Genomic DNA, 24,913 nt, shown 5'->3' with positions numbered 1-24,913 from the left:
TCTCTCTCTCTCCCTCTCCTCTGCCTGCCCATCATTTGTGTATATTTAAAAGTGTGTGGTGCATGAGTCAAAAAGCAGTGTCAGCATTAGCTGTGCATGACAAAAGAAAGGGCTCTCATGAGTGTGTGTCTGACAGGAAATACTTAAGTGCTTAGGAGTGGACACTTAGGTACTGTGCAGTATGTGTATGTGAAGGGAGAGAGAGGGAATGATCAAACGTGGGAAAACAGCTGAGATCAATGGTTTACAGGACACAGCCTGAGCTCAGTGACAACAGGATAAGCAACATGAGTCACAGACAAAGACAGAGTCGAGGAGGGAGGTCATGTTTTCACACTGTGTGATCTCCACAAGGCACAATAGAGCAGATTCTCTGCAGTTTTTCCACCCCAAGACCCAGAAGGCATTCAGACAAAAACATTCACTATTTTGAACTACTATTAGTTAATCCTTGAAGGGACTGTGTGCAAACCTTGAAGGCATTAGCTGTACACAACCCAACCCACCAGTTCTCTTCCCGTAGGTATATAGTAAACCCCTGATGGTGTGGAGGTAACCTAAGCTGAAGCTGCAGGATTATGTTTGGATGTGTCATTCCTGTTATAAAAACCAAAAGTATTGGATAAAAATTAATGCTCCAACTTGTCAGGACACAATAATGTAAAAAAATCAAAGAGTGAAAGATTATTATTATTATTATGAGTAGATGTTTATTTAAAAGGGAACAGTGCAATTTCATAAAACACATGATTACACATCCTTAAAAAAATCCAGAATTAGCCAGAAGGCTAGTTTTCATCTGTAGTCCCCTGGCCATGATGTGAAAAGGCAATAAAAATTACAATTTAAAAAAGAAGAAAAGAAAAGAAAAAGAGAGAAGAAAAAAAGAAAAAAAAGCACACAATATATAACATGTACAATATAATACAAAATACATATGCAAACACTTACTATACAATTAAAAAAATACAACATCACAACACAACATTTTATCATAACATCAAAACGACATAACAGGCTTATCTTTTAATGTTGGCAGCTGTAAGTGTTTATAAGCCACATTTTACATTTTTTGTGTGAAGGCCTTGTATGTTGTGAGCATACAAGATACAATTTGCCAAAGGCTCTTTCTGATCTGCTAAATTTTGCACAAACCAGTGCCGACTCTCCAGCCTTAATCAGTTGTTCTGGCTAAATTGGGCTTAAAATTGGAATTTGAATCAGGCAGTATATTGTTTGCAACACTCTCATTTCTATTGGTTTCGAAAGCCTTGTGGGGGTCAAGGGAAAAGAGAATTCCAAACTAGTGATAGTCCAATACATCGATATTATCGGCCGATATTTGCGTTTTTTAGTATCATATCGGCCGCTGCAGGCTGCTGCATTCGCGATAGTTTTTTCCCAGCATTATTTACAGACAGACATCCACAGGCAGCTCCTTGTTTCTGCAGACGCTTTTTTAAGTTCAATAAATGTTCCTTTTTGTTTAAATTGAGAATTGTAACATTTGTTATCATCATTGTGTAATTTTTATGATGTAAATTGAAGGAGCAAAAGTAGTATCAGTTCCAAATATTGGCTCAAGAAAATCGGCAGTCCATATCGGTCATCAGTTAAGGCTAATGATAAAAAAAAAATCGGTATTAGCATCGGCCCTAAAAAATCCAAATCGTTCTATCCCTATTCCAAACACTTCAAAACATTGTTTCCTTACAAAAACTTAATTAAATCCATGTTTGCATTCTGATAATGATCTGTCCCGCTGTGGAGAACATGCGCTACGCTGGCACAGAAGTGGCAGGTATCGGCAGGTGCTGCTTTGCCAGGACACTCAGTTTTTTTTACTGGTACCTGTTGGACTTTAACCACTCTAGTGGGTTGTGCTGAGGACGGATGTATGTCTCACTGAAACAAGCTTCTACCTTGTAGACATCCATATTTTTGAAGTAGTCCTCCCAAAGAGAGTGTCCAGTGCCTTGACGTTGCGGCCCAAAGCGTAACTGCTTTCCCCCTCCATATCTTCTGGGCCTTGCACCGTCAACCCGTCATGTAGATCACACAACTTCTCTCGGATGGTGAGGCGAAGAGCCGGTTCCAAAAATAACAAGTGTTTGTGTCTCAGGTCAAGCTCAGAAGCAAGAGGGGCGGCACGCACACAAAAAAAAAACTTGAGTGCCGTTGTTAACCAATCAAGCTAATTTGAAACGAGACTACTCAAGGAATCGATCACTCACGCCCATCCCTAATTATTACTATAACAAAATCAGAAATGGAAACAAGAGCAGAAAGAGCTGACCTACTAACTGTTCCCTCTCCATAGAAATAAAGACTAGGAGTGCCCTTGAATACAGCCACCTATGGAAACCCAGACACAAGATGGCGGCTGTAGTGACTCATGCTGAGAGGCGGAAAGGCAGTCTAACTGAAGACATGTGGCCGTAACATCATAGCAACTATTCTTAATGATCAGTGAAAGTTGGAGGATGTCACTTTGTCACAGTTGAGGATAATATGAAGCACAAAACTGAATCACAGAGTAAAGCTTTGACACTCATTGACTGAATGCTTAGTGTGCTGCCATGGTTAATTAATCGGAGGAAACAGTATCTGTTGGCTCTGACAGGGACTAAAGTGAGTTGAAAATGGTGTTAGTTACTTTTGGAGTTCCCGACATTTAGCTAGATATCTGGAGTGTGTCTGCGAGGCACCCCCAAGCCCCAAGCACCAAACAAAACCATGCCTCAGATCCAGGGCTTTTATTGGGGAGCTCCAAAAGCTGTCAGCGAGTGGAAAATCAGGACTAAATTTTGTAATGGGCACTTGGCATTAGTCAATTAGCCAGTGTTTCTTTAAGGCATAGCAAGCAAACTGTGCTCTAGCTATCTGCTTAGCCTATGACACATGTACTGTATTTCCCTCTTAAATTAATTAAGTTTGTCATGATTGAAGAATTATCTTTGCCTCATTTTGAGACATCTTCTCTGTAATCTAAGTCTTTTACTGGGTTTACCTGGGGTCTTACTGTGATTTTGAATAACATCAGAGGCTTTCTGTGCTGTCATTTGGGGCAGGCCACCTAATTATATTAGCAGGTTGTGAATCAGCATTGCATTACTTTGAGTCCCCAATGAGTACTGTATTTTCTATTCTCCTTCTTCCTAAATTATGGAGGTTGCAGTGAAAAGTATTAATGAGGACTGATAGCATTTTGGGTTCAAATTGGGGACGCTCATCTAGCTACTCAGCATGGAGAGCCATTATGTTTTAATGATATATGCAGATAGTTCCTAGGATTTGGTCAAGAAATTTGAGTAACACACAAATTTCCTTTATCTTATGCAAATGTGCCACACAAAACACAGACAAGGTTGGTGGGCAAAAATTGGCACTTTGCTTCCTCACTAACTGGCATCTCCATGATCGATGATGCTCTTAGTAGATTCTTCAAAAAGCACTCTGTCTAGACACTAGACAATAGTAAATTTGATGCATTTTGCTTTGTAACCTTTCTTGAAAATGTCTTCAAGGAGGGGTGTTTTGTTGTAAAGCCTAACAAAAGCATGCCAATCATGAGAACAGATTTTAGATACAGTGCTGCAGGGTAAACCATGCAATGTCCTTAGCAAAAGGGCCGTCATCATGCATAGCGTCACAGTGATGGCTTTTTTGCAATTCAGTGTCATTTAGTGATCCAAATCTACAGATAAAGCCAATATGACACAACTGCAATATTAAAATTGTGTTACAACTCAGTAGAATAGTTTCACTTTCTTTTTTTCAAGTTGGCTCGTATGAGGTACAAGTATTAGATGTAGGTAAGCAGCTACCAGCTTGGAGAAGCAAGGAGGAATACTGTAATACTGACACGCAAACTAGGAAAGGTACTGCTGTGAGGGCTGTCTTATGGCAAGGGAAAGCTGTGAAAATATTCTAAATATAGCATACACTTAAACTGAGAAAATGGCTAAAATACATTTTTCTGCTGCCCCCTTCTACAGCAGCTTCAAATCCCAGTCAGAGAATCAGGAGGGTCGGCCATCTCCGAGAAATTTAGTCCTGCCTCCAGATCTTGACAGGTGTCTTCTTAAAAAACACTATAATTTTATAGCATTACGCTGTCACTGATGTGGTGGCACTGTATCATAATTGGCACAGTGCACCAAGAAAGGTGCTGCCAAAACTGCCAAAGAGGAAGAAAATAGCCAATTTTATGGAATGCATAAGAAAATGATATTAGTTCTTTACAATCTGTGAAAAGCAAATAATTTAAATTAGGAAGTTAAATCAAAATAATTTAAAAAGTGTGTGAGGGGATTGCTTAAAATACAAAAAAAATGTTAATATTATTTTTGAAATGCTTCATATCAGTGTTTGTGGTTGTATTCTCAGTCTCAAACACAGCTTAACCATGTCATGTGATATGCTACTTCAGTTCTATTTAGAAAGAAATATTATGGCAAAAGGTGCAGATAAACATTTAAAATCCAGGGATTCACATTATCGACACCACTGACTCTCCCTGTAACAATTTTGCCACAATTAAACCCATTGACCATACACGGTCCAGCCATATAGGAGGAGAATCATAGGCATGTAAACAAATGAAGACATCGGATTACAGGCAGTTAAAAAGTTGTGATATATATTCTAATCTCTTAAAATATGTGTGTGTGTGTGTGTGTGTGTGTGTGTGTGTGTGTGTGTGTGTGTGTGTGTGTGTGTGTGTGTGTGTGTGTGTGTGTGTGTGTGTGTGTGTGTGTGTGTGTGTGTGTGTGTGTGTGTGTGTGTGTGAGAGTGTGTGTGAGAGTGTGTGTGAGAGTGTGTGTGAGAGTGTGTCTGTGCGTGCGTGTGTGCGTGTAGGCTGTTGGGGCAGACATAAGGGTATGGGGGATTTAGCTGGATTGAGGACACCAAGTTGACTCCCTGAGTCCACCAACTCATCATCGTTTTCTCTTCTCACTCTTTCTCTTATCCCCTCTCCTAAAACTAGTCCAGCTAAAATGCAGTCCCAGAGGATTAAATATACTGCCCTTTCTTTTCTTTTCTTTCTTTTTTCTTCCTCTATCTTTTTTCTTTCTTTCTCTCTTTCTTTCTTTCTTTCTTCTTTTATCTTTTACAATTGGTAAACATATAGGCTCACTGGACTATTAGCTAGCAACTTGTGTATATGTGTGTGGGTTTGAGTGTGTGCTTAGATTAAAGCCAGCCTGTGGATTAATTAGGGTAAATAACCTCAGAGCCTATTTGTGGATGTAAGAGTTAAAATCTACTGTGGGCTTTAGGCAGGGAAATGTGTTTCATTATGTGACCACACTTTCCTTGTCCGGTAGATCCAACTATTTTATAGTGTTTATTTAGTTGACGTGACACGGCACATGACATTTCAACAAAGAGAATATGAATATACACTAACTAGCATTTCTGTAAATGACCCAGTGTTAACCAATTGGGTAACTTCCTAGTCCATTCACTGACTGTAATAAACTCTGCATTCTGACCCTGGATGGACACAGGTCAATCATTTCTTCTCCCTTTGGAAATTACTGCTGCACAATTAACTACAGGCCTACACCTATGCAGGGCTGCAGCTAAGGTGTTGAGATTAACCGATTTTGCCATAACCGTTTTTGTTTCATCATGGATGTCTGATCAACAGTCCAAAACCCAAAGATATACGATTTACAAGGATGTAAAACAGATAAAAGCAGAAAATCCTAACATTGCAAAAGCCAGAACAAGGGAATGTTGAGCAAATGGAAAGACAATCATTTCAATAGTGACAATAGATAGAATTAAGAAATAAACAATGTGAATTTCAAATATCTCTAACCCTTCTGATCTTAAATGACAATCTTGGAAATATATCTCTACAATAAAGTTAGATGAGTGCCACATCCCAGACAGAAAAACTAGTGGGGCTCAGTGTCTTGCTCAAGGATACATTGACAAAGCAGATGCTTGTTGCTGCAGGGGGCTTGAGTCCAGATCTCCCAATTGAAAGGTGGTCTCCCTACTCACTGCATCACCCTGCTGCTACTAATTCTACCACCATGATGATGTGTCATCAGAAATGAATTACAAAACATTAACGGCTAGAGGAATGCACTAAGAAAACACTGCAAGCAGCTTCTTTCAACCATGAAGATGACAAAGCCAATTTGAAGATCTTTACCCAGCGGCATGTAGCTCCATCCCTCGCTGACTGAAAGAACTAACACATTGTGGTTGCATATGCTTAACTGGCTCTCCCTCTCTCCCACAAGTGAGACCAGGGCCTTGTTCACTCTCCAAAACCCAGCAGCAACAAGGCAATCTGTTCTCAAACAGCTGGAGCTGCCCCCAAGAGTGAAGGGGAGAAAAAGAAAGGGAAGTCTCAGAAAGAGAAGAGGGAGAGAAAGCGTGAAAATGAGAAACAGAGAGAAAGATAGGAATGGATGCAGAGAAGCAGAGAATCTTAGAGAGTTGGCTGTCATAAATAATCAATGCTTAGTCAACACAGAAAATGAGAGCGTGTGAAAGAACCAGGGTTTCCTCCCATTGCCAAATCCTAAAGGGAAACGTGCCAGAATCATACACGTCATGAGTAAACAGAGCTGAGCCAAATGAAAAAGAGAGATATGGAGACAGACAAAAACATAGAGCAAAAGAGACAGAAAAACATGGAAAAGATGACAGCGAGAGATACATAATGAAATTTAAAAAAGAAGAAAGAGAGGAAGAAAGACCGTCAGAGAGCAGGAAGAGGGCAGCAGGAAATTCCTTCGTCATTTTCCCGACCCTTTGTCCTTCTCAAAAAACTGGCATATGGCAATACTCCTCCTCGTCTTTTTCTTTCTCATACAACTGCTGCCTTTACTCATTGGTTGTCTCCTTCCTTCTCTCTTTTTGTGCATGGCTGTGTCCATGTGTGCATGCTGTGCATATCACAGTCACATGACGACTAGTTATAAAATCATCTGGCAGTTGGTGAGTGGATTCTTCAGGATTGAGTTAGTACACGCATGTGATACAGATGTGTTCATACCTCATGTCTTCCAGCAGGTCACATTCGGTCTGGTGTTTAAAGTGCAGTCTTGTCATCTGCTCTGTGTGTGTGTTTTTCAGCTCCTGTGTCACTTTGACCTGGAGGAAACGAAAAAGACACGTCAAGTAAAGGATTTGTCATTTATTCATCCATCTGCTGTGCATGTCTGTTATTAATTGCATGGTTTATATAAAAACATAACCTTCAACAAATCCTTCTATATTGATAAAGTCAATATTGAGATATCATTAGACTTTTTCTGTTTACATAGAGCTAAATTATTGTCTTTTCCTGGTCATAAAGGTGTTCAGTGAACTGTGAATGCCTCTACCTGCCTGAAAGTCATATACACATTATTAATAAATAATGATTTATTTTCTCAGTGGCCAGATCATCCAACCCTAGTTGGAATAAATGTTGCATGAAATCGCCAAAAGTCACACACCAATGTCACTAATACAGTAATATAATGCAGTAGGAATTTAAATGTAATATTTTCTTTATAAATATAACAACTATAAAATACGGTAAATATTTTTGAGACATTTGAGATGCTAGAAAAAGCTAATATCTGCACAACATATTAAGAACACTTTCATTAAGTTCACTGAAAAAGGGAATCCAGGTAAAAAAAAATCTTTATTAGTCTGTTATAATTTTATTCTTTTAATCCATATCTGCGTGTCACACAGGAGCTGATAGAGATGCAGTGAAAGATATATATTTTTAGCTCTGGGGTGTGCAAAAGGGGCAATAACTCTGAATGTTGTGTTCTTTGGTATAGTCACAATAGTCTACACACACACAACTAATTTAATCCCAATCAGTCACTCTATCTGCCAATCACCTGTCATCTATCTTGAGTGTGCTCAGCTGTAGTTGCCTGAGAGGAACACACACACACTCTTATCAAGGGCTCTTGTACTTGAGTCCAGGCTCAGTCTCAAAGCTTGCACTGGTCCTGGTCTCATGCCTTCTTGGACTCGGAATTGACTTGTATCAGCTATTGAGAACTGGTCAAGTTGTTGTTCGATTGTAGAAAACATCAATTCTATGCATTGATTAGTTTGATGTTAGAAGACACGTATGTTTTTAGTGATTTATCCTAACTTATTAATTTCTATATCATTGTAATTAAACTATTGCCTATTATGGTCTTGATATGGTCTTGATAATATGTAACAATCAGTGTCTGGGTTTTGTCAGCAATGTGAAGGCAGCAGGAGACTTTTAGCAGTTACAGGTGACTGAAGACACATTTAATAGCCCAGACTTACATTTAGGAGCAGACAGGCACTATGTGCATGAGGAAAAGATGTTAATTGTATCATCTCATAGGAAAAGGGGACCATAACCTACACTCATTCAGACAGCCTTGTGCAAACACAGACAGAGAGCACACCCTTAATAAGCGCACACACACACACACACACACACACACACACACACACACACACACACACACACACACACACACACACACACACACACACACACACACACACACACACACACACACACACACACACACACACACACACACACACACACACACACACACACACACACACACACACACACACACACACACACACACACACACACACACACACACACACACACACACACACACACACAGTGATGGTCATTGTGTATTGTCGAGTGAATTCCATCAGCTATTCACCAGAGCAACAGTGGGCAAATTCATGACTGTTCTAGCCAAAACAATCAACGACATAACACACACTACACTAGTGTACGCACACACTCACACATTCACACACTCACACACTCCAAAGCTCCTTTCTTTCATGTGCTGTGTCTTTGAAGATATGGAGGGAGTGGTTCATTACATTATCAGGGCAAAATTACTTGATTTCACCTTCTATCGCTCATGGTAAACCACAGGGATAGAGGAAGAGTCAGTGAAGGGCAAAGGGTGACAAGAAAGATGAGGAGACAAAATGAGAGGAAGAGTGGTGGTGGGGCTAGGCATGAAAAGATAAGGGTGGATAATATGAATGGTGAGTAAGTGAGTGTATGAAAGAAAGAGTTTGTTGGTTGAATTTCGAGAAAATCTGGCCTCAAAAGCTCTAACACGTGTTATTATTTATGTGATAGATAGATAGAGGTGCAATGTACACCTTTATTCAGCCATAATTAAAGTCACGTTTAAACTAATACAGGAAAGTCAAACCAGCTCAGTTTGTATAAGCAGCTGAGCTAAGACACAGAAAAGACACTAAAGGGGCTGTATTTGTTGCACAGGGAGAGAAATTATTAGTATCAAGCAGCCAAATACTGATACACTCTGGCAGTGGTGCTGTGGGCTGAGTCTAAAGAATGTGCCAGCAACATAGGAGATGTGTAACACATGTCTTTTGCAGATAAATTCTGTTGTATTTTTGGAAGTATTTTCACAGCAGACTGATGGGAAAGACACTGACAGCTGACAAATGAGATCTAACAAAATGTATATGATCTTGAAGGTACATTTGATCACACACACTGTGAAACAAGACAACCATAGTGGTCTCTGCAGCCTCAGTGATGAAAGGACCCCTTCAAGTGTGTGTTTTACAGACATGATATGACATGTTCAGGGCCAGTCTGTGTGTGGAAACCCTGAGCATAAATGGCACCGGGGGAATATGTGGTAATTAAGAGAAAACTGTGCAGAGGTTCACAGCAGAGTAATTGGCTCTCATGCATCTATTTCAGGACAACACACACTCCTGGAAAAGCAATACATCTTGATGTGTACACACACACACACACACACACAGAGTGTGTTTAGCTTTTGACAGCTCAGGGGGGTGGCAGTAGCTCAGTCCATAGGTGTCTCAGCTGGGAACTGGAGAGTCGCCGGCTCGAGTCCATGTGTGAACCATGAATAGAGAGTGGACTGGTGGCTGGAGAGTTGCCAGTTCATCTCCTGGGCACTGCCGAAGTGCTGTTGAGCAAGGCACCGAACCCCCAACTGCTCGGGGCGTTGATCCATTGGCACCCCCCTCGCTCTGACATCTCTCCATTAATTGCATGTATATAGGTCCTGTTTGTGCATGTGTGTATTTTGGGCCTGTGTGTTTGTAACATGAATCGGGGAAGTGAAAAAATTGAATTTCCCTTTGCTTTGATGAAAAGGAAAAAAAACCCTGGAAAACATCAAATCCACCTTTTTCCAGAAACTGGCTGCATGAACGGTGATCCACATGGGGAAACTGCGGACTAAGTACTTAAAACATCAGCATAAATGGGAAGAATCTTGGTTTCCTTTTTTGCGACATCTGGACGCAATTTGATTCTACTTGTTTTTATATAAGTACTTATCCTATTGATTTTGTTTTTGCCTGCCTTTGTTTGGTTTTTGTATGCATACTATTAAGCATTCATGGGTTTTAGTCTTGTAGTTATGATGAAATAGGAATACTTGTACCTTGTCTCTCGTGTGAGTGCGCGCATGTGTATGTTTGGGTTTGGCTGAGGTATTGATTTTTATATTGTGCAATCAAAAAATGTAAATAAAAAGAATTATAACAAAAACGAAAAAAAGCTTTTGATGAACAGATGTGCCCCTGAAAGGACTGAATGACTTGGCAGTAGCTCAGTGGGTTGGGAACCGTGGGTTGGGAACCGTAGGTTCAGGTCCCTGTATGGAGGTGGACTGGTGGCTGGAGAGATGCCAGTTCATCTGCCGGGCACTGCTGACGTGCCCTTGAGCAAGTCACAAAACCCCCAACTGCTCGGGGCGCCTGTCCATGGACGGCCCTCTCGCTCTGACATCTCTCCATTAATTGCATGTATATAGGTCCTGTTTGTGCATGTGTGTGTGTGGGTGTGTGTGTGCGTGCGTGCGTGCGTGTGTGTGTGTGTGTGTGTGTGTGTGTGTGTGTGTGTGTGTGCGTGTGTGTGTGTGTGTGCGTGTGTGTGTGTGTGTGTGTGTGTGTGTAAAACATGAATAACAGAGTGAAAAAAATGAATTTCCCCTTGCGGGCTTAATAATGTTTCTGCTTCTTCCCTTAAGACAAGAAGCTTCACAACGTGAAGAAACGACCGCTTTTGTTAAGCTGTCTTTGGGGGGTTGTCACAATGTCATAATATATAGATTAGCAAAATAACACAGGTGCTACATTGACGTTACATTGTAAACTGTGTTAATTACTATTACGCTAATAGTTAAAAACGTTGCTGCTATAAGTTAACGTGCAAATTCTAATGTAACGTTGTCAAGTTATTTCCAATAACGTAACAGGACGTAATGTTAACGTTATTAAAAGGACAACCATGTTAGCCCACCTAGCGTTTTCTAGCTAACGTTATTTGACATTTGACGGCTCACGCTACAACGTTCAGATAGATTCATATTAATGTCGCTAGGTTACCGACTAAAGCTAGCGAACGCTGCTAATGTTGCCTAGCAAAGGGTATTTTACTCCCTTTAATGTATTAAGCCTGCAGCATCACACGCTGTTTGTGTGGTTATTAAAACACAACATCCACATCTAAAAGGTTACCACACACTGTTAACTGTCTGTCATTGTCTGTACAGCCCAGCTAAAACATAACGGACTCTGGAAATCACTCACCTTCCTCGGCGGCGGCTGCATTTTGGAGTATTGACATGAATGGTATTTCCCTTTGCAAGATGATGTATTGTAATTCCAACAGGAAATCCAAAAATCAGTTGTAGGAGTAATATTTTGTCTCCCTCAAACAAACAAAAAAATCCTCCCCTCCAGACGATAAGGGAGGAAAGACGGGAGTTAAATTTGTACTCCGGCGGCCATGATTGATGATAAATGGCTCGTTTGAGCAGAAACTGAAGCTACGAGGAGGAGGCTGGACACACTTGTGTCGGCTGCTGCTGCCACTACTAGAGAGGACTAGTGTGTACTGTACGTTGTTGTGAAGCAGGAGAGCAGACAGGCGGAGGAGAAAAAGCAGAGAGGGAAGGGATGGGGGGATATTAACGGGAACCCCTTCAGCAACTTAGCTCAACGGCGCCCCAAAGTGGCGACGCACGGGATAACAGCCTGGCAGCAAGAAAAGACATCCTTTTTTGTTGTCTCCTCTCGCCTTCCGTCGACAGTAATCTCGATTAATACTAAAGTAAAATATGTTTCAAAAACAAATAAGGAGGCAAACAAAGACGAAGCCTACAAAACGGTACTATTTTTTTTGAGCTGCTCCAGCCTGCTCCAGGAGAGGACACTGACACTGACACTGACAGGAGCCTGCGTCCCGCAGACCTGCATAGCAACAAGAAACCGCAGTCGATCCAGGAAAAATCGATCACGGAGTAGGAAGAAAATAGTGTTTAAAACAAACAAAAAAAGAAACAAACAAACAAAAGGCACCTTACAGAGACTACCACGACTGAAGATTTGTTTTGTTTGCCGCTGCCTTTCATTTAATTTCATTCATTTAATTTCTTTTTCTCGGTTTTGTTTTATTTCATTTTTTATATATATCTTATCTGCTTGTTCTTAATTTTATAAATATTTTTTTTTTTATCTCCGTGTCATTTTATATCTTAATGTCATTTTATGCGTGTATTTACTTTTTGAGTTACCTTGTTGTTGAATAAACTTGCCTTACCTAATTTTACCTAGACGTTTGTAATAACAGTAATAATCATTCAATAAATGTTATTTCCATCCTGTCAATTCAGTTGAAATTAGACTACAGCCTAAACATTTACAAATACATTATCTTATAATGGATTTGCAAAACGTTGTTTTTATTTATAGTAATTTGTTTTGTGCTATTTAATTAGTAGATTCTTGTGTATTTATGTTCTAACTGGGGATACCAGGAAGCAGACAGGGTAAAACAGGGTCATGAGCTCATTGGAAGTGGATGCTGAGTGAACAATTAAAGGAATACATTACAATGGAGACTGTCTGAAACACTTGTAATGAGTTGGCACCAGCACCAGCTGGTTTGACACAGTGTATGTCTTTCTCCATGCATGTAGCTTGCACTGCCTGTGTGTTGGGCTAGATGTGGTTGATCATGGTTTAAAATCAAGCAGTTACTGAAATATAGGTTATGTGATGAGAAAATAATGTTGTTGCAAAGCAGAAAGAAAGAAAGACGGACAGACATTCAGAAGAAAGAAAGACAGACAGACGTCTTCTCACCCCTGCAACCTGTTCTCATCCCAACTCTTGACGTTAGCCCCACAATCCAGGGTGCCTGTGAAATGTAAGTTGGAATTGCCCAAACATTTCAAGGTTAAGACTCTTGTTACTAAGGGGAGGAGATGCACTCAGTGTTATTGTTTCCCAGAAATACTTGTTCTGCTAATGCCAAACTACAAAAGAATGTTATATGTTTGCCAACAATGTCTTGCAAACTAAAATATGACTTCCTGGAATTTGGGTAAGATAGAGGAAAGGGCTTAAATAACGGGAGAGGCAAAAAATATTACTTCATGTCTCATACGTGTCATGGCCAAGGTTAGGATTAAGGGCTGTGTAATCATTAATACACACAGTTTGTGGAGCAGGTAAGACATTAAGTACTTTCTCACCCCTTCTTTCAGTATAACACTCTAACACACACACACACACACACACACACACACACACACACACACACACACACACACACACACACACACACACACACATCCAGCAACACCCACACATATAACTTCCTTCCAGTGGCACAGAAGAAAATGGCCTACAGTCATTGTTGGATACGGTGCATTTTAGGATCCCGCCAGGATGCTTTTGGTTTATGATTTATTTTATTTGGCATAGGAACTTGAACTATATTCCCTGGGCGATACTAAGGTAAGACATTTTACTGTAATAAGAGTCAAGAGCTTCAATTAAAAGTATAGAAAGCAGCAACTCATTTGCCAGAAATGTAGGAAATCAAGGTACTGCTCGACATTCTTTGTATTTGGTGTTTTAAAAAATAATTGTTGTCCGTCAGGATGGCTGAAAGGCCCACTGTATTAAGGAATATATATTTCTATTTTTGATTACATGATAGGATATTCCTTGCTTGCAATGTCTATGTTAGTAGAAGTGTGGTTTTATTAAGACTTACCTGCCTTTTATCTATGAATTGTTGGTAATTCTTTTTTAATAATAACTGATTGTAATACGATTTTTTTCTAATTCCTATGCCTTGATAAAAAGTTGGCTACACAGGTACATAACGAGCAATAACTACTTGCTATGATGAGACACACACACACACACGCACACACACACGCATACAGAGAGAGAGAGAGAGAGAGAGAGAGAGAGAGAGCAAAACTGTCACTCAGTAGGATTTAAGGGCCACCTCTGTTTTTCTACCTTAAAAAGGCAAATAGTTTTTTTCTATTTGCCAAACTGAAAATAAATTAATATTTGAACAGTTTAAGGTTGTGGAGGCATTTCTCTTTTTACTGTGCATTTGACTAACAGAAAAAATTATCTGAGCCCCAGGCTAGACTGCTCACACTACTATATACAGGCTACGGCTTGTCAGAGAGGAACACACCTCCACAGGTTTTCGCCCACTGAAGTATCTAAGGCAGGCATTCAGCCACAAACAACAGAGTCTCAGGTACTGTACACTGTACTTCTACCCGTGAGAAATGAGGATACATTAGACCGGATGGTCAGCGCCTGACAGTCTTTGAAAGGCGATAGTATTCATACAGTGTGAGTAATGTCATATGTTTTAGGGGTTTGTCTCTGGGGAAGGAGGCTTTATTTCTCACTGCCTTGTATGTAGCTAATTTACCAACAAAAAAACAGTCCATGTTATTGCTGAATAGTAAATTGTTCTTTGGTGAGAAGTGCACAGAGCAGATCAGAGGAATTTGGGGGGGACTACAAAAGGTTAAGTTAAACCTGCAGCTATTTTGAAGAGAAGTTTCTATTAAAGAGAACATACTGTCACATACTGTGAGTTCTCATCAGTCAGGTGAGAAACAGGAACGTCTGGCACCTTCTGTATTATTTGCATACATGTTTTTAAGGTGTCACTTCTATGTTATTATATGACTGGTGTAATCTTGAGTTTGTCAGACAAACAGGTTTATAGAGAGAAAACTTGTCTTCGGTTGTCAATGTAGCATGCATGTCAGTGAGTACAACAGAGAGAAAGGTTTGAACAGAGTCTCTAAACAAGGTCTGGTTTGATTTAAAAAGTCATTCCTGTGTCTCTCCCTCTGAAAGCCATGAGGTTTCAGAAAACTTTGGCATGCAGATTGCCGGTAGAGTGCTGTTTTTCTGCCTGAGAACACAGCTGCACTTCAGGTTTTGTTACCACAGAAGTCCATGTGAATGTTTGTCTGAATATCCTGCAGCTCAGATATATAATTTTTTTGTTTTTCTTATGGGGGAGAATAGTAGTAATATGGTAGGACTGGTAAGTGTTTCAGTAACCTGCTGAGACAACCGAGGTGTCAAGATGTTTTATATAAACCTGTTGAGCCAGGTGGTGGAACACTACTCACTGTCATCTTAGTATATGTTCCAGGGCCCGACTTCAATAGCCCCTGAACACAGCGCTGAGAGCTATAACAGAGCTGTCAGTCAGACTGGAGACCAACCAGTGTTTATTCTGGGTGACTTTAACAGGTCCGATATCCCCTCTTACCTACCAAATTTAGACCAACATGTCACAATCCCCACCAGAATGCAGAATATACTAGATTTATGCTTCAGTAATATCCCAGACGCCTATATTTCAAAATCACGCCCACCCCTTGGCCGTTCTGATCACAATGTTATTTTGTTACTGCCAAGATACAGGTCACGATTGAAAACAGGGGAACCCATAACACAACATGTTAAAGTCTGGAATAAAGAGGCAGCTGAATGCCTAAGGGGCTGTTTTGAATTAACAGACTGGGTTTTGTTTTTCCTACTTACCTCCTACATTCTATTTTGTGAGGATACTGTAACACCTATCAAACAAATAAGCATCTTCCCAAACAATACAAAATGGGTTAACAAGGACATGAAAAACTGCCTTGTCCAGAAGATGAAGGCCTTCCTGGAAGGAGATAAACCCAGGGTGAGGGAACTGGAGAAGAAATTTAGGAGGAAGGCCAAGTTGGCTAAAATTGACTATAAAAACAAAGTGGAGCAGAAATTAATTTCTGGGAATGCGAGGGAAGCATGGCAAGGCTTGAACATCATGATGGGCAGAACACCCAAACCTGCAGAGACTGCCTGTCCGGATCCAACTCTGGCAGAGAAATTAAATGTCTTCTTCACCCACTTCAATGGGGACAGCACAACATCCACCTGGGCCCCCCTAGCCACTAGCTCCAGTCTCCATCCCTCCTTATTGATGAACAGCTGGTGACCTCCACACAGCGCAGAGTCAACCCACACAAGGCCTATGGCCCTGAGCGGCTTAGAGGTAGGGCACTAAAGGAATGCCCCACTCAGCTAAGTGGCGTTCTCACCAGGCTGTTCCAATACCTACTGGACTCTGGCTGTGTCCCTGACCAGTGGAGGGAAACCACCATCATTCCCATCCCCAAAAAGGCACCTGCTAAGGCCCTAAAGGACTACAGACCAGTGGCACTAACATCTGTGCTGTGCAAATATATGGAGATGGTGGTCTGTAACCTCCTATCAGGCATGGTGCCAGACAAGATGTACCCGTTCCAATTTGCCAACAGGGAAAGACGTGGTGTCGGACTCAGCACACCCACACACCAGGATTTTATTCATGGACTTTTCCTCAGCTTTTAACACAGTGAGCATCAACAAACTTTTACATCACCTATCAGATCTTCAGGTTCACCCAACACTGACCCTGTGGATAAAACATTTTCTGCTGGACAGACCACAATATGTGTCTTTGAATGGGGTTATATCAACAAAGCTCTTTTTAAACTCTGGACTCCCCCAAGGCTTTGTTTTATCCCCAATCCTCTTTTTGGTGTACACAAACAACATCCAGTGTAACAGTGAGGGTATGGCACCTTTTAAATATGCAGATGACATTGCCTTGGTTGCACACATGTCCCACATTGATGCCCTAGCCCGATACCAGCAGGCAGTGGACAAGCTGTCTGATACTTTTGTTGAGCTCTCCTTAGAGCAAAAACAAAGGAGCTATGCTGTGGGGGGCAGAGACAAGGCATCACCTCTGTTCCAGCCACTTAACATCCAGTGTCAGCTAGTGGTACAAGTGCAGGTATTTAGGTACCTGGGCACAGAAATAGACAACTCCCTGTCCTTTTCACAACACACCAATACAATATTCAAGAAAGCACAACAACGTCTTCATCTGCTCAGGAAACTCAGGACATTTCAGGTCAGCAAGGACGTGCTAACTTTGGTCTACCGCTCCCTCATTGAAACAGTTCTCACTTTTAATATATCTTCCTGGTACAACAAACTCACCATCAAGCACAAAACAAGACTCTCCCAGATAGTAAACCATGCTGCCAAAATAACTGGTTCCCCCCAACCCCCCTATCTGAGCTGTAAAGTCTGATCACAGAGGACCACTCTCACCCCCTCCATCACTCCTAACAGCTACTACCATTAGGCAGGTGTTTCAATGTACCACTGGCCCGGAAGAACATTTACAAGAAATCCTTCATCCCTTCTGCAATAGCCATACTGAACAACACAAAATGACTACCACAGCTGATACCTCAACACCCCATGTCTCTTCCTTATATGTCTGTGTGAATGTTTCTTGTGATTGGAGCCTTGTCTAAGAAAATGTTCTGTAACCCCTGTGTAAAAGATAATAAAGTACTATCTTATCTTATCTTATCTTACAGTGCAGCCATAAAACATATTTATTCACACACTTCATCTATTTAACTAAAAGAAGGATTTAGGATTTAATCAGATCTGAGATGGATGCCACCATTTAAGCATCCTCTTCTCTTTATTTATAACAACACGTCTCTCATTTACTAAACCACCCACTCAGAAGGAAGGGGCCGATTCAAGGAAAGCATAAAAATGACTTACATTATGTGAAATGACTTTAAATGGGATAAATCAAGCAATACGCTGGATTGTGTAAATATGATTGCGAAATCACAATCACAAAACCAGTTGATCATGGGTTACACTGTCCACGAATGCCAAATGACTTGGGGCATCCAAATATGTAATCATGCCGATGTCATTTTCTTGCAGTCATACTCTTTTCCTGTGACTCCACATGCTCTGTTTCTGTATATATGAGAACTTCTTCAAGGTTGTTGTAAAGTGTAATGGTCGAAAGGTCAAATGCAGCATATTCATCATCTACGTATTTCTATTGTGCTTCTCCTCAGGTGTTTTCACACGCACTGAGATGGCCACCTTTGACAACAACATGACCAACCCAACCAACGTCAGTGCCTTCTACTGTCGCTTTAAAGAAGATTTTAAATACATTCTCCTCCCTGTCAGCTATGCCCTGGTCTTTGTAATTGGCCTGGTGCTGAACGCCATCGCGTTGTATGTGATTGTGTTCCGCACTAAGCGCTGGAAGCCCTCCACTATCTACATGTTCAACCTGACCATGTGCGACACGCTCTACGTCCTCACCCTACCCTTCCTCATCTATTACTACGCAGATGCGAATGACTGGCCCTTCAGTGAGCCATTCTGCAAGGTCATACGCTTCCTGTTTTACACCAACTTATATGGTACAGTGATGGCATGGCACAGACACATACAATACAGCAAAAACCAGAGTTGTGGGTACGGAGAGTATTCAGACCCCCTGAAATTTCCCACTCTGTTAATTTTCAGCCATTTGCTAAAATCATTTAAGGCGATTGTTTTCCTCATTAATGTACACAGGCACCCCGTTTTGACAGAGCACAAAGAATTGTAGAAATTCTTGCTAATTTCTTAAAAAAACTGAAATATCACATGGCCAAGTATTCTTGGTCACTAGTATTCAGACCCTTTGCTGTATATTTAAGTCAGGTGCTGTCCATATCTAGATAATCCTTGAGATTGTTCAACACCTTTATTGGAGTCCAGCTGTGTTTAACTAAAGTGAGTGGACTTGATTAGGAAAAACGCACCTGTCTATGTAAGACCTTACAGCTCACAGTGCATGTCAGAGCAAATGAGAATCATGAGGTCGAAGGAACTGCCCAAAGGTCACAGCAACCTCCATAACCCTTACATGGAAGAGGTTGGGACGAGCAGAACTCTTCCTAGAGCTGGCCGTCCAGCCGAACTGAGCAATCCAGGGAGAAGAGCCTTGGTGAGAGAGATAAAGAAGAACCCAAAGTCACGGATGAGCCTTAGAGATTTTGTGGGGGAGATGAGAGAAAGTTCTGGAAAGTCAACCATCACTGCAGCCCTCCACCAATCAGGGCTTATGGCAGAGTAGCATCTCACCAAGGCTCTTCTCCCCCGATTGCTCAGTGTAGCCGGACGGCCAGCTGTAGGAAGAGTCCTGCTTGTCCCAAACTTCCTCCATTTGAGGATTTTGGAGGCCTCGGCTCTTAGGAACCTAAAGTACATCAGATATTCTTTTGTAACTTCTGCCTGATCTGCCTTTCCACAATTTGAGCTCTTTGGGTAGTTCCTTCGACCACATGATTCTTACTTGCTCTGACGTGCAATGTGAGCTGTAAGCTCTTATATAGACGGGTGTGTGTCTTTCCTCATCAAGTCCAATCAATTCAATTAAACACAGCTGGTCTCCAAAGAAGGTGTAGAACCATCTCAAGGATGATCAGGGGAAATGGACAGTGTCACAGCATAGGGTGAGAATACTTATGGTCATGTGTTATTTCAGTTTTTGTTTTTTAATAACTTTACAAAAACTTCTACAATACAGTGTTTTTCTGTCAAAAGGGGGTGCTGTTTGTACATTGGGGAAAAAAATTCAATGATTTAAGCAAATGGCTGCAAATTAAGTGAGAAATTTAAGGGGGTTTTGAATACTTTCCGTACCCACTGCATTTACAACTCTGTAACATCAGATCTGCAGCCGCGAAGTGGCACTGCATTAGAATTATACAATATTTTTTTTTAAAAGAATATATTAAATATTTAGCACTCTGGCAGGTTCCATTCTGTTCCTGTGCTGTATCAGTCTTCATCGCTTCGTTGGCATCTGCTATCCGGTCCGCTCCCTCTACTGGGTCAGCGCTCGTCGGGCCAGGCTGGTATCTGTGGCAGTGTGGGCCTGTGTTTTATTCTGCCAGGCACCTATCCTCTACTTCTCAAGAACTAGGTGACTTCAATGTGAATCATTTTTCCCTTTATTCATCCCTTTCTTCCTTACTATTCCTCTTCTTTCCTATGAGAGTGTTAAAGTGTGGACTATTGATTTTTGTGACACACTAAATATTTTATCTTAGGGTGCCTTAATGGGACACATTGAAATGAACAATCAATCAATTTATTCGATAACAAATTTGTATCTATTTTTTAACACTCCTATTTCTTTTTCTGTGGTGCAATGCCAAGCAAGGCACCACTACTATTTACTTATCCTAATCAATTGTCATTTCCTCTGCCAGGGATAGGGAGAATGAGCGGATCTGCTACGACACCACCAGCCCAGAGCTTTTCGATGACTTCCTAGTGTACAGCTCAGTCGTGTCGGTGCTCATGTTTGCCCTGCCCTTCATGGTGGTGATGGTGTGCTATGGACTCATGGTGCGGAAGCTTCTGGAGCCTGGCTGGGGGTCTGAAGGGGGCGAGAGGGGGGGCCTGTCAGCCCAACATTACAAGCAGAAGTCAGTGAAGATGATTATCATTGTGCTGGCAGTGTTCATGCTCTGTTTCCTGCCTTTCCATCTCACCAGGAGTCTTTACTACTCATTTAGATACCTAAGACAGGTCTCCCCATCACAGGTGAGGACTCTTTTATAATAAATGTGCTATCGTAATTTCAAAAGCTGAGTATATCAAATTTTTATATGTTTATCATCAGATCAGCTGTCAGTTGCTGGAGGCTTCCAGTGTGGCCTATAAGGTGACCCGGCCTTTGGCCAGTGCCAACAGCTGCATGGACCCCATCCTTTACTTCCTGGCTGGGCAGGACGCCCGTAGCAACCTCACCAAGAAAAACAAGTCAACTTTAATGAAACCCACAAGTGTGAGCCAACACTTGACGACACAACTCTGATCAAATATTTGAAAGCATTTTGGTAAAAATGCAGAAGGTTGTGGGGACAAGCACAGCACATATTGCCGTTCTCTTCTGGTAACTGTGACACCCCATACACTGACATAAGACAATGCATTCAGATTTCCATCTTTTACCAGTAGATGTCCACGATTAGATTTGACCAAATCACATATGGACAATAGTAAGGATGACTCAAGGGTATAAATCTAAATCAATTAAGGTATTGAAGGCCATTAAAGGATTTCTACAGATCTTTTTTTTTTTTTTGTTGCATTTGAAAAGCTTTACTGTATGGACAGAACTAAACTAAATGGTGCTCCACGGCTGCAGATTTTGTTCTGAAGTTCTTGTATTCTGAACAAGTGGATTTTCCTCAGCTCACCTTCCTTTCGCATATCAAACTTTCATGCCACCAACCCCCATGAAAGGGCAGATGAAGTGGTGGGGCACCGGTGAACTATTAAAAAGGGATTTTGAAGAAGCCGGACTGGAAGCAGGAGAAGTGCAAAAAATTTTGCATTTATTAACAAAAAAACATACTCAAACAAAGGGCACAAGATTAAACTGTTAATTAAATTATAATGTTATAGTTTATTCAATTCAACTGACGTGTATCAACGAAACGTGGTTTAGTTTATGGGTTCATAGTATTTTTGTAATGGTTCTGCCTGCGATGTGGGGGTAGATCAGCTGCTCACAAGCTCTTTCAAGGAGAGTGACAAAAATACTATAAACCCTTAAACCCACTAAACAAGTATGTGTCATTTATTCACATTGGTGTAGAATTTTTTGAATAAACTAAACATTATACTTAAATTAACGGTCAAGCAAAACACAGAAAATACTGTTAAAGTTTAATTCCGGTGCAAAATCATCCCCTGGTCTTTTTAGGCACTTTCATACATCAAATAAGCCACGGAGACAACTTTTTACACGTAACAACTATTAACGGAGAAATTGCTTTTTTACCCAGTAATACAGCTCAAAATAACACTAAGCCTCTGCAGTAGCATGATAAGGATTCTTACCAAGCCCTCACCACGATGACATCCCTGGTTGATCCAATACGGAAGTGCCAAAAACTGCAGTTCTCTGAGTGGCCACAAGAAGTAGTTTGCACTATAGAGCAATTAATCATTGACCCCCATGTTTAATAGGGGAAAAACATTCTAGTCTGTATGTTTAGGTCATATCTCCATGACAATACTGAGGGGTTGATTTTTTTTGTACCAGGCTAGTTTTTATTTAAGTTTATTAATAATTAGGGCGCTGCCTCTTGCGTGGCAGCTAGCCACTGGCCCTCACTTCGCCTCATTGGCTAGAATTAGCATGCAAACTCTGTCATCTCGACCTGGACTGTGGTCATTCATGTGGTGGTGTTATCATAAGTGACAAGATGGTTTGCTCTTCCATCAACTGTACCAACAGATGGTTTAGGAACACACCGTGTTAGCTCTGTTATGCTAATTAAATAGCTGCAGTTGCACCATGACTTGCACCAGGAGGATTCGGGCCGTGAGGGTCTGTGTTTTACAATCTATGGGCATGGTACTGTGTTGAATATCAGTTTAAATCATTTATCACAAATTATGGCTGCCTGCACTTGACTCCTGGAGCTGTGTGTTTTCCACTAGGCCTACAGAGTGCCTGCACTTGACTCGCGGAGCCTGTGTAATCTCTGCTAGAGACATGGGAAATAAAAAGAAATGACTTCCCGTTTATCTAGTAATGTGTTCTGTTAGCCTAGCTCTTGGGCAGTGGAGCTATTGTGGCTAATCCAGTAAACGTCAACCAGACAGATGTATCTCCCTCCCCCTAACATCACATCAATGCCCTTATTTGGTAAGAGGAAATGAGGTGGAGTCACAGTCTGACAATATGGTGGCTCCCAGAGTAGAGTACGATTGGATCAAGTTGAGAGAACAGACCTTGACAGACAGTCTACGTCCATTTTTTATACAGTCTAGGATTCCTACACATAAAACGAAGCACCAATGGGCTCCTTCCTTTTGGATTGTATCTGGTAATCGACTTGAATGGACTTTACTAAGAGAGGAGCTGCTACCGGGGCCATTTGGTAAATCTTTCAAAACACTCTTTCAATAAATTTAACTTGCTAACTACATTGTTGGTGCTTCGTTTTATGTGTAGGGATACTCATCATGCTACTGCAGAGGTTTGGTGTTATTTTGAGCAGTATAAGTGGTTAAAAAAGACGTTTTAATGCCTCCACCGTACTACCCCGGATTTCTCTGTAACCGAAAAAGGCTACGGAATGATTTTGCGCCAGAATTACACTTTAATGTTGAGATCAGGGGTGTGTGTGGGTGTGTGTGGGTGTCACTTTGTGTCACTAAATGGGAAGGAACTAAAAGATAATGTCATAATAAAGATGTAGGATTGGGAATTTTGACACAATTGTTTGTTATGATACATTTTTGTAATTTCTCTCATGTTCCCTACTGCATTTGTTTAATGTAATAATTTGTGTCATGTAAGATATATTGAATAACGGCAGTGAAGTGAGTCTCACTGTCTGTGAGACATTTCATCAGAAGCACGGTGTAGTAAAGTTCATGTTTTCCTTTGATGACAGTTCATTGCTTCTCTCTTAGTTAGTGTCTGATTATTAGAACCATATGGCCACTGAGGAACTTAGCAGGGTATTTGAAACCAGAGTTAGTCGTCATGTCGGCCTGTTGGTTAAGAGTTTGAAAAGTATCAAGTGTGGTTTGTTGGAGACGAGTGTAGCTGAGCCGATTTATGTAATCAGACCACCACGGTTGCCTACATTGTATTCAAGTTTGGAAAGACTTTGATAATCATACAGTATATTCTGCAAAAAAATGTTTTAATTCAACCCCATCTTTGAAGTTGTTTTTAATTGAACTTGAATGTTTTGAGTCTCTTAAAAGGAATGAATGTCTGTAGCTCAAATGTTTTGTTTGTCTTGCTTATTTTTTAATGCATTTTTATGTAATAATGATGATGATGATGATGTGGTGGTGTTTATTATTATTATTATTATTATTATTATTATTACTTGCTGGTGTAGCTTTTGTTTTTATTGTTAAATAGCTGGTATGACCTTTTGTTTGTACATTCTTTTTACAAAAAAAAATTAAATACCAGAACACCACTGGAGGGCGACATTGTCTAACAAAAAAGACAGGCCATGCTTCAGATGGTTTAGTTGGACTACATGTTTGATGTTTTTATAGCTCCCTAGATGTTCCCTCATACACACATACCTCACACATTAACAGAAAACAGCAAACAAACACTAAACCCCTGTTACTGTAAATCACCTGCAACAACAACAAACATGACAGCATTTAAAATACACCTCTTCTTTATTTCAAGAGTAAAAACATCATACAGAAAAAAGTAGTATTATAAATGCATACAAAGTTGATGAGATGAATGTTTTTTATTATCATTCATACCAGCAACACTTCAGCTTGAAAACATTTAATAATAATCCTAATAACAGTAATAAAAACAGATCAAATGAAAATGTGTAACTGCTGCAACTAATAAATATCCAGTCCTCCAGACATTTTGTCCTATTCTTCGTAACATATTAAGAAAATATGAAAATGAGTGGATATAAAACCTCCATGATTATAGCACTCTCTTTAAAACCCATAAGGATGTAAACTGAAGCCAACTGAGGTGTGTGCACTCTGAGACACTTTATTTTGTATCAGTTTATTTAATTAAACTGTAAATATATATATATATATATATATGGTGGGTTCCTTACAGTTATTGAGTATACATAACTGGAGTCTGGCTATGTGT

General features: G+C 40.6%; 2 protein-coding genes across 2 annotated transcripts in view; one reads left to right on the top strand and one right to left on the bottom strand.

The window, feature by feature from the left end:
• Positions 1 to 11,892, bottom strand: part of LOC310947164 (F-BAR and double SH3 domains protein 2-like) — a 62,061-nt gene extending 50,169 nt beyond the window's left edge. The window contains exons 1-2 of the mRNA XM_083913878.1: positions 11,611 to 11,892; positions 7,025 to 7,122 (exon numbers count right to left, since the gene is read on the bottom strand). Coding sequence (XP_083770004.1) covers positions 7,025 to 7,122; positions 11,611 to 11,631 — 119 coding nt within the window. The 5' untranslated portion in view covers positions 11,632 to 11,892. The remainder of the gene's footprint in view (positions 1 to 7,024; positions 7,123 to 11,610) is intronic.
• Positions 11,893 to 14,571: 2,679 nt separating this feature from the next.
• Positions 14,572 to 21,335, top strand: LOC310947545 (P2Y purinoceptor 2-like). Its single transcript, XM_083914378.1, has 5 exons — positions 14,572 to 14,691; positions 18,297 to 18,653; positions 20,038 to 20,206; positions 20,496 to 20,832; positions 20,912 to 21,335. Exons 2-5 carry the CDS (start codon positions 18,317 to 18,319, stop codon positions 21,104 to 21,106), a joined length of 1,038 nt encoding a protein of 345 aa, XP_083770504.1. The 5' UTR covers positions 14,572 to 14,691; positions 18,297 to 18,316; the 3' UTR covers positions 21,107 to 21,335.
• Positions 21,336 to 24,913: the final 3,578 nt, after the last annotated feature.

This window comes from Echiichthys vipera (assembly GCF_963691815.1).
Source record: "Echiichthys vipera genome assembly, chromosome: 5".
In the NCBI taxonomy this organism is placed as follows: domain Eukaryota; kingdom Metazoa; phylum Chordata; class Actinopteri; order Perciformes; family Trachinidae; genus Echiichthys; species Echiichthys vipera.
Note: the sequence above shows the minus strand (reverse complement) of the source record. Positions and strands in the feature narration are given on the sequence as shown.